Source organism: Aptenodytes forsteri, unplaced genomic scaffold (genome assembly GCF_000699145.1).
Source record: "Aptenodytes forsteri isolate BGI_AS27 unplaced genomic scaffold, ASM69914v1 Scaffold231, whole genome shotgun sequence".
In the NCBI taxonomy this organism is placed as follows: Eukaryota; Metazoa; Chordata; class Aves; order Sphenisciformes; family Spheniscidae; genus Aptenodytes; species Aptenodytes forsteri.
Window position 1 is genome coordinate 2,070,006 of NW_008796046.1, and position 9,865 is coordinate 2,079,870.

The 9,865-nt window shown below is 50.7% G+C and overlaps 1 protein-coding gene across 1 annotated transcript in view; it reads left to right on the plus strand.

Annotated features, from left to right (window-relative positions):
- TSKU (tsukushi, small leucine rich proteoglycan) overlaps positions 1–62 on the plus strand; it is a 14,383-nt gene extending 14,321 nt beyond the window's left edge. Inside the window, exon 3 of the mRNA XM_009286124.1 lies at positions 23–62. Within this exon, the coding sequence (XP_009284399.1) occupies positions 23–62 (40 nt within the window). The remainder of the gene's footprint in view (positions 1–22) is intronic.
- The last annotated feature ends 9,803 nt before the right edge of the window (positions 63–9,865 follow it).

Here is a 9,865-nt window from a genome sequence, read left to right on the forward strand (position 1 = left end):
ACGTGCCCCTCGGCCCCCCCCCCAGCCACGGGTCTGTAGCAGCAGCGCCTTACGTTTCGTGATGGAAGCTGGGGAGGAGGGGCGGGGAAGGGAGGGCGGGGGGCCGTGGGATTTGTACAGGTGTCGGACTGAGATGGCTTGCAGTGTGCCTTTTGTAAAACTGTCAATAATTTATATATTTGTATATGCCAATACGTGATTGTTTGTGGATTTTATAAACTCTCAAATCCTGGCCCACATCATCTGCAGGCTCCAGATTTTGCCCCGTGCATTGAGGTCCTGCATGCAGCCCATTAGCTCCAGAGCGGTGATGCTGGACGATGGGGACCAAGCTGCTCTGCAGGTCCCAGGGCAGAACAGCCAGTCTGGAGCAAACCTTTGTGCCCCAGACACGTTTGTAGGAGCAAAGCTACGTCTCTCCAGAGCACGCACCAAAACGTACCGACTCCGTAGCTGCTTGCTTACAAACCCATGTATCATCCTTTTTTTTAATTGTTACTCCCCAAGAAGTGCCTTCTGGATGTTGCCTTCATTAGCAGCACCCTGTTCCCTGTCATGCACTTTCAGTCTTGAAGAAACATTTCCAGACAAACCTGAATACAGGGTGCTCCTAATGTGCTGCTTTTTACATGTTATTTGCATAGGTGTGCGAGGAACATTGAGTAAGTCCAGAACTTTTCCCACAATTTTCTCCCCCTTTTCCCATCTTGATCCTTTTCACGTCAAATTACTTCAGGTCCAATCTTGGCAACCTCCCGTCTTTCTAACCTTAGCGAGCTATTGCTCAGAGATGATGTGCAGCAGAGCAAGGGAAGCTGAGGGATCTGCCAACAGCCTCCTCTCACCCAGGAACCAGCCTCCGATGAAGCAAATTAACTGAGCTGCAAAGTGAAGAGATCACGTAGCCTAGCTTAAAAAAAAAAAAAAAAAAACTCTCTGGGGAAGCTTGGAAGAAAACCTTGACAGGGATTCTCATCTTGACGACCTTATCAAACCAAGACGCAGACCCAGAGGACGTGAGAGTAAGCTGTTTCTGTGCTGACGTCCCCCCTCTGAACGTAACATCTGTGACTCAGCTGGGCTCGTGTGAGGCAATTTCCAGCACTGAAACACTCTCCAGAATGTGCCAGGCGAAGAATTAACACTGACGCCTGCGACCCTGGAGCACTTTGCCTATCAGGGGAAAGATCTTGGGGTTTTTTTTTTTCCAGAGTTGTGGCTTTTTTTTCTCTCACACGGCTCCTTGGCTGCCAACCGGAATCTGATAAAAAAGCCTGGTCCTCAGAGATTTACTCATTTTTTCCTCCGTTGCTGAAATGCTGGCAAAACAAAGGGGAGCCTCTCTCGTCCCCCTTCTTCTCCAGGCTAGGAGAAAGCAGGGGAAGGCAGCACAGCTTGACTCAATGCTGTCTGTGAAGCCTTCAACCTGCTGATAGGAGCTCCTGCAGCGGAGGTGTCTGCTGAGGTCTGGTCCACATCTGGCACGCTCTGTCCTGGGGATGGGAAGGGATGTTGTGGATGGGGGTCCTGCTCGGGTTGGTGTGCAGCTTGGTCTCTAAACCCAGCCTTGCATCAGGGCCACCTTGAACGATGCTGGAAGCTGGTTTAGGGAGGTCCATGCAAAGGTGATGCAGATATAAACCCATCCCACAACCCTCCTCGGGAGCGCTGGGAGGAGCTCAGGCTTTGTCCTCACACCCCCAAAGGTCTTTGCAAATGGAAACCCTATTGCCCAAAGCAGCTGTCTCCAGGGATGGTTGCAACCCACTGAGCCCATAAAAGCCAGAGTCAACACCTCACTTTGGATACTGAAATCCTTCTCCCACATTTTCATCCATCTCCTTTTCAACTACTTGTTTGCGGACCTTAGGGTGGGATTTTATCCCTTTCTTTCAGTGCTAGGGGTTCTTCCCCTCTGCTGAGCCTTTGCAATGCTCAACCAGCCTTCACAGTCGGAAGAAACATCGATTTTTCTTAAAAAGGCAATGGGACTGCCTACAGGCAGGGATCTGGAGGGGAACAGCAACCAATGCAGTGCAAGACGGGGGCAGTTTGGGAGGGAGGAGGTGGTTTTTAGTGGATCTTGCCTTTTTAAGAGAATTCTTTTCTGCTGGCAGAAAATGTAATTTTTAAAAAGGTTGTTTAATTTTATAAGTCTGTACGTAGATGAAATGTTTCGGGGATCACAGACCGTCAAAGTTACTGTCTTTGCGCCACTGTGGTAAATTTAAAACCCAGTGTGACAATCCAGCTGAAGACTGCAAGTTTTCCTTGTGTAATCTCACGCTAGCTGCTAGCTAAATAACTCTTAGCAAAAGCTGGCAGATACCGTTGCTGTGTTAGTTTGTTTTTTTTAAAGAACCTCTGCAGCATTGTAAGGCTTTGTGATTACTCACAATATAATAAAGTGATTTGGAGGAGAATAAATCCAGATACCCCGGATTTATTGCCTTAGTGCTGGGAAGGCGGCAGCTGTCGCCGAGTCTGAAGTGCAACACGGCTTCTCTCCTTGCTCTGCTCAGCCCCACCGGCCTCATGAGTGTTGCATCTCCAAACTGGGGGCAGGATTTGTCCCACTGTGTTTGGCTTGCTGGGCTCCTCACTGGCAGAAAGGCTCGAGAGCTTCACTGGCTGACTCAAAGGAAATTATGGACACGTGGCAGGGAAGCAGCACAAGAGTATCTGGAGCAAATTTCCTGCTCCAGGATCTGCTCCAAAGCTTGTCAGAGATGGTGGGGATCTCCTCATGGATTTGGCCAATCTGGGCCACAGTCTGCTAGGATTGAAAGGCTGGATTTGCAGAGTGAGTGATGCAGCTCGTGATGCCCATGAGCTGTTTCACAAGACCATAGGGGTGGGAGGAAGCGGATGGGTGCAGGAGTGATGCCACGGCACGGAAAGCTGCACGCTGCCAGACCGCAGAGCTTTCGGCGGCGAGATACACGTGATCCAGCTTCAGCACCGCTCTCCGAGGAGCGGGGGCTGCTGCGTGGAGGGCTAAGAGCATGCAGAGCCATTGCAACTAAAGAATAAATAGAAACATCTCAGGAGGGCTTTGCCTGCTCTTAAATAGCCAATTTAATTTTAAGCACTTCTCGACGCTGTGTATAAAAGTGATGCAAGCAGACACCCAGTGAGGAAAGTGCCCCCGGGAAACTGCAGCCTTCCCGGTCCTCCCAAGCCTGAAGGAACATCTGCATCTTCCATCCAGGCAGGCAGAGCTGCAGGCTGCCTGGAAGAGGCTGTTGGTTCTCCGTCTGCCTCCCAAAACTGTCCTGTTCTCCAGGACGTCATGCAAGGTACAGTCAGACTATAACCCGGGGGCAGATGTCTCCAGGAGAGGCCAGATCCTGCTCCCAGCACTGTTATGGACTGTAGGGGAAAAGCCATCACCAACCCTTAGAGATAACTGCTCCGCTGGTGTCCACCATTGTGTGCTGTGACCATTAGGCCACACCATCATGCTCCTTCTGGACGGAATCCCTCCTGCTCTGGGACAACAGGCTCAGCTGGAGCGGTGGAGAGTGTCCTGCTGTCCCGGTCTGCCAGGGGATGGACACTGTCCAGGGAGCAACAGGTCTGAAGCTGGCTTCTCCCACTTCCATGTGAATGCCTCACTTATATGATGCTCCAGCGCTGTGCTGGACCTTGTCCTTCCCAGTACTCCTTTGCTCCCTTGCCTTAACTTCTCATTTTGCTATTTATTTATTTTTTGCTGTTATTCGCAGAGCCTTTCCGAACCCTCTGCATGGGAAGAAGCATGCAAGTTTCCATTGGCAGCGTGAGCCCCCGTGTTGCCCACGTATACGTCCCTCTCCACCACAGGACCCAGACACCTGAAACATAGTACTAATGTCCCCACGGAGGAGGAAAAGGCACACGGTGGCTTCAGGCTTGGAAAATTCGAGGAGGCCCTCGTGCCAGCTTCCTGAAGCTGCTGTCAGCTTGATAACACGGCGTGACAGATTAAACCCTGGTGTCAGACATCGCCTGAGCCACCCATGCCAAGAAAGCCGGCCAGGCTGGTTAGCTACAAGCTCTGGCTGTCTCCAGGACCAGCTCAGCTCTGTAGCCGGATACGTTTGCCCTGGCAAGCAAGATGGGCGTTTTAATTAGAGGCTGAATATTTTTAGAAGCAGGAAAACCTCAGCGGAGGCTGGGCAACAAGGATAGGCTGGGTTAGGGAGGGGGAAGAAGTGGCTGAGCTGGCGTTTGCTTGCAGCACTGTGTCTCCTGGAGGGTTATCAACATCTCAACCCCCTCTTTCCAGCATGTTGGAAAAGACACCCAGGATTGCTTCCCCCCATCCGCCTCATGCCCAGGGCAGCATAGGACAACCTTCTTCTCTTTATTTGAAAAGATGCACCTCTTGGTATCCAAAAGCTCCCGTTTTCTTCTCGCTGGTCCGTTGGAGCTGTTTCTCCTGGCTGTTAGCTGTCAGCCTACAGAAGTCCCTCGCTGACTGATTATGTGACTGACTTCATAGCAGCAGTAGGTGCCGTCCCTTTTAAAAATAGCTGCTCCTCTGTACATTTTCCATTTTGCAGGAGGTTTTTATTTCCAGCACGTTTGTTCCACACACCCTGGCTTGGTCAGGCTGGAAAGCACGGATACACCCTTGCCATGCCAGAAAATAACGCTGCATGGCTGGGCATAATCCTTCTGGCTGCCCTGGGATCTGCTTTCTGGGAAAGCAGTGAAACCCTCTGCCCCATGCATGTTTCTAGAGGCAGCGCCGTACCGTTATTCCTGCCCCATCGCCCTGAGACATCCCCTTCCTTCCCTTTTTGAGCAGACAAGCAGGCCTGGGAACCTGATTAAAAGGTGGAAAATTGGAGCTGAAACTAGGCCATCAGATAAATCCTTTCCCGTAGTAAGCAGGGAGTCGGAGCACCGGCCCTTAATCACAGTCTTTGTCTCTTAGCATTTGTATGCCTGTGTGCATTCGTCCCTCAGTGCCAGAACAAACCCACCCCCCTCCTGCCCCATCCCCACCCCTGCACTGCCTTTCATTAATGGCATTAAAATAAAAGTGGTTCATTCTGCCACGGAGGAGCGCCCCGGAGAAAGCAGCAGCCCGCTGTGCCAGGCGCTGTGCATCCTTCAGAAAACCCCTGCCAGCTGCAAGGGGGTTTGGGCAGGGGGATGTGCTGCCGCCCTGCCCAGCTCCATCCCCTCCAGTGGTCCAGCCTCCACTCCGGGTGCACCCCAGGGGGTGTGAATCAGCCTGAAAAAAGCCAAAGTTTTGCCCCTGGAAACTTTCCCACCACCGAGGTGATGTCCTTTAACCCCTGCCGCTGCCTGCCTGGACCTCTGTGCCACGTGCTCCCCTCCTCTTCCTTGTTAGAGGTGGATGTGTGTCACGGCGCTTGCTGGTAATTGACCAGGGCCGTGCTGGGAATTTGAACCTACATTTCAAAGAGATCGTTAACCTCCTTCCCCTTCTCTTTGAACTGCTTTGTTTTATTGTAGGTTAAAGGAAACAGACGGCTTCTTCCTCCCAGAGCCCCTTTTGACGGGAGCCTGGCACGTTAGAGCCAGTGTTTTTTTAGCAGCAATGATGTTGGAGGCGGCGTGCTGCTAAGCGGTGTGTGATGATGCATTTTAGTGGGATCAAGCTGCCCCTTGATTTCGGAGGGGATTCCAGGTAAAGGAATGGTCCAGAGATGGCCAAGGGATTGGCAGAGGCACGTAACATCACTGTCCCGGCAGCACATGGGGGGGTCTCAGCCAACAGAAGACCAAGGAAGGACCACGGGTTATGGGTGGCTCACCCAGAAACTAGGTTCAAGCCCCTCTACCATGCTGGACTTTCTGGGTGGGCTTGGGCACATGAATGACAACTTTTCTGAGGTGCGTTTCCACGGGTGGTTTAAGTCACCCTGTGACTGCAGGGCAGCAGAGAGAGGTTGTCCTGACCTTCCTTTCCATTACATCAAAGCCAGCATTTGTGCAGCCCTTCACTGTATCAAAAAAGAAAAAAGACGACGAGTTTTCAGACAGATCAGTGAGCTGAACCAACTCATCAGGCAGCCACGCAGCCGCTAGCAGAAATGCACAGCAAGAAGAGCACGGTGCCCTGCACAGCGAGCACTCCGAGTCCCTCTTCACGATGGTATCTGGACTCTATGAGCGATGTCTGCATCCATTTTAGGTTCAAAACAGGTGGACTGAAGGCTCCCAAGTAAACCCTGAGCACCTTGCCTGCTTATAACCTATAACTCGGCCCTGGTTGGGCGGCTATGAAGATAAATGTATGTAGGACTGTGAGGCATTGGACTATTAGATTAGACAATGTCCTGAAAGACAAGCTCTGCATCACCGGAGCTGACACCTGCATTGGTAGGTCTCCATTGACAACCGGGGTCATCCTTGGGCCTATGGTCCTAAAATCCTTGCATTATTAATGATGCTTTCTCAGCTCACATTGGCTATCCTCTTTGCTCCCATGGTAGATGCTCTACCAAGCATCTCTGAGGGTCTGGAGTATGTTCAACACCCATCTTGTTCAGTAAGTCTTTGAGAGGAACTATCTCAACACCTTCTTCTCACTACCTGGGACAGGACCAGGTATGATGGGAAGGAAGAAGGTCAGAGATGGAGCAGAGCTCTGGCATGACTCCAAAACTGAATTTGGGGTCCTTCATGGGGCATACACCTCTACGGCTCTGATGAAAGCTATAAGGCCTGAAGCTCTTTCTAGCCAGTGCTCTTTTTCACCTCATTTTGACTTCATTTCAGCTGCCTTTGAATTTGGAAGGCAAGTCTTCCGTGTCCTCATGGCTCTACTACTCTCCCTAATTCAACCACACCAAGCTGTTAAGTCCCCTTCTGCCAATGATTGTCCTTACCTTTCTGTAGGACGCATCCATACAGTCATTTTCACAGCTCAGAAAATCCCTAGGTTTCACCCGAGCCCTGCTCGCTGACCAAATCTAAGCTCTTAGCTTCAGCTATTGCGAGGGAGAGCACGTCAGTATAAACTTCAGTCAAACATTTACACTAATATGTCCTACCTCATGGTTGCAATGAACTAAGTGCATATAGTCACCACAGGTCAGCCAGCATCCATAAAACCTCATTGTGTTGTTCAAACACCTGAGAACTCATACTAAAGCATAAAGCAATCTGTGCTGCTCCATAAACTTTAGGATACTTCTGGAGAACAACATTCTACAGTCTTTTTTCGCTTTACCCATACTCACCGCCGTCATTTCTTTCATCGCTTCACTTAATACAAAAACTGAAATAATGGATAGATTTATTTGCCGGAAGAACTGGGCATCTCTGGAGGCAATTCTCAGACCTGCTAATCTGCTGTCTCTGTCTAAGGTAAGAAACTCCTGAAGAGGGAGTAGCTTTTCCTGTGAGATATGCTGAGGAAAGCAGATTCCTGTTTGGCCCTTACCTGCAATCTCTTTTGCAGGAACACAAGGGGCAAGATTTTTCCCTATTGTGCTGCTAATCCTAATCACCAGCATAAAAATTCTTCGTTTTCCCCAGAAGTATTCGTTCATGGAATTTTTCTCATTTAAATTTTTTGTAAAGTGATTGCTTGTCTTCAGAAAAAAAACCCCACCCAACAGCTGTCTGTTTGTCATAGTGCCACCTGGGACCTGCATCCTAGAGACCGCCGAGGTGAAAATCCCCTTGAATAAACAGGAAAGGAGGAGGACACAGAACATATCCCTGCGACAGCCCATGGGAAATGCCCGGGTAATCCATGGTGGCAATTGTGCCACAATGCTGTTTTTACCACTGTTTCTTAAATGTCCTGTGGCAGCATCCTCAACCTTCCAGGACCAACGCTCCTCCATGGGAGGTTTCCTCAGTTGGGAAGGATCCTGCCCCAGAGATCTTGCAATCAGAGAAGACGTCCAAAGAGGATATTATCACAGAAATATGGGAAGATTAGGGCTGTGGTTCAGTCAGTTTTCCCAAAGCCTTACACAAAGCTGTATTTTTTTCCTTGGTCACTTTAGGAACCCACATTGGCTCCATCTAGTCCATATCTGCTTGCTGTAAGATTGCCCTAATCTTACAGCAAGTGTGTCAAGCCTTTTGACAAGTCCAGTGAGCTGCTTCCTTTGGAGGCTCTTTCACAGCTGGGTTTGAATTCACCAGTGAGACACCTTTTCACCCAAAAATAATCCCCGTAAGAATATTGTTGTCTCTACTTCTGCTCATCAGCTATTTCTACGTTCGCACACAAGCAGGCCAGTCTCTGCTCCACAGAAGGAGGGTAGACACTTGGTGAGGCCAGGGAGAGAGGTGCTGTTCTGGGAAAGAGCACTACCGGGCTCACAATGGGTTTGGGTTTCATTGCTTTGGGGGAAAAACAGTGCTTTCCTGCGATGGCTCTGCAAATACTGTTTGCTGGGTTTCAGCAGCCCCAGAAAAGCAGTGGTAGGGCCTTTATGCATGGAGAACATGCCCCAGTCACAGCCTGCAGTCCATGGGCAACCAATTTAGGCAGGCAAAAGCTCTGTCTGGAGTTGCTTCAGCTTCCCCCTTCCTGAAGTTAAAATCAGAGCTATAAAGTGTGCGCTGTGCCGGCATCCCAAAGCAGAGTGGAAGCACCACATCTGGCAGGGACCCCATCCTAGAGTCACCAAGGGGATGTCGAAATTAGGCTAACAGCCCCAGCAGCCTGACGGAAATGAGGTGGTAATTCCTTCGTTTTCTCTCTTCAAGCCACAGCAGAAGAGAAGGGCCCCAGGACAACCCTTGCGTCAGGACATGTCCCCATTTCAGTGTCACAGATCCCTGCGTTATCTGTTGCAGAAGAGGAGCTGGTTGCCCCCGTCTGAAGCAGCAGTTTCACATGGCAGAGCAGAGCTATGCAGTTTCCAGCAGAGCTCTGGAGCCAGCCAAGCACCATTAGCCTAGTTTTTCATCCAAGCGAGGAAGTCCTGGCTCCTGGCAGGCTTATTAGCTTTGGCAGCGAGCTCAGCTGACACCTGGCCAAGGCATTCTGGCTGCAGCTGGACCTGCCTGGCTTCTGTCCCCCCAGCTTGGGTCTCTCCTCATCACACTTTCCTACCCTCTTGGTTTAGCATGGACACAGCAAGTTTGTGTGCCCGCCCAACTGAGCAATGGGGATAGCGACAGACTTGGGAGTTAGAGTGGCTGTTCAGACTCCAAGCCTCTGCCTACATCCAAAGATCCCTGAGATTCAAACACTTCCTTGCAAAGTACTTGGTTGTCCAAGAACAGAGGTCTCCCCTTCCATCTGACAAAGGTGGTGCTGGGCAGCTGGGCACAAGCAGGGAAGAGCAATTTGTTGGTTTTGCTTTTATTGCTTATCTTCCCTCCCTCAAACTCAAGATATGTCTGAAAGCCTAGAAGAAAGCTGCATGGCTCTTCCCAGGGATTGAACTAATCTCGTATGCCGTTGGAAGAGAGGACAAAATCCCAGAAGCTGGCAGGCTCTGGAGATCCAGTACATGGTAGATCTTCCCTAATGGTTGCAAAAAACACTCCCACAGGGGTCTGTATTGGGACCGGTACTGTTCAATATCTTCATCAATGACATAGACAGTGGGACTCAGCAAGTTTGCGGATGACACCAAGCTGAGTGGTGCGGGCAACACGCCAGAGGGACGGGATGCCATCCAGAAGGACCTGGACAAGCTCCAGAAGTGGGCCCGTGTGAACCTCACGAGGTTTAACAAGGCCAAGGACAAGGTCCTGCACCTGGGTTGGGGCAACCCCCAGTATCACTACAGGCTGGGGGGTGAAGGGATGGAGAGCAGCCCTGCCCAGAAGGACTTGGGGGCACTGGTGGATGAAAAGCTGGACATGAGCCGGCAATGTGCGCTCGCAGCCCAGAAGGCCAATTGTATCCCGGGCTGCATCCAAAGCA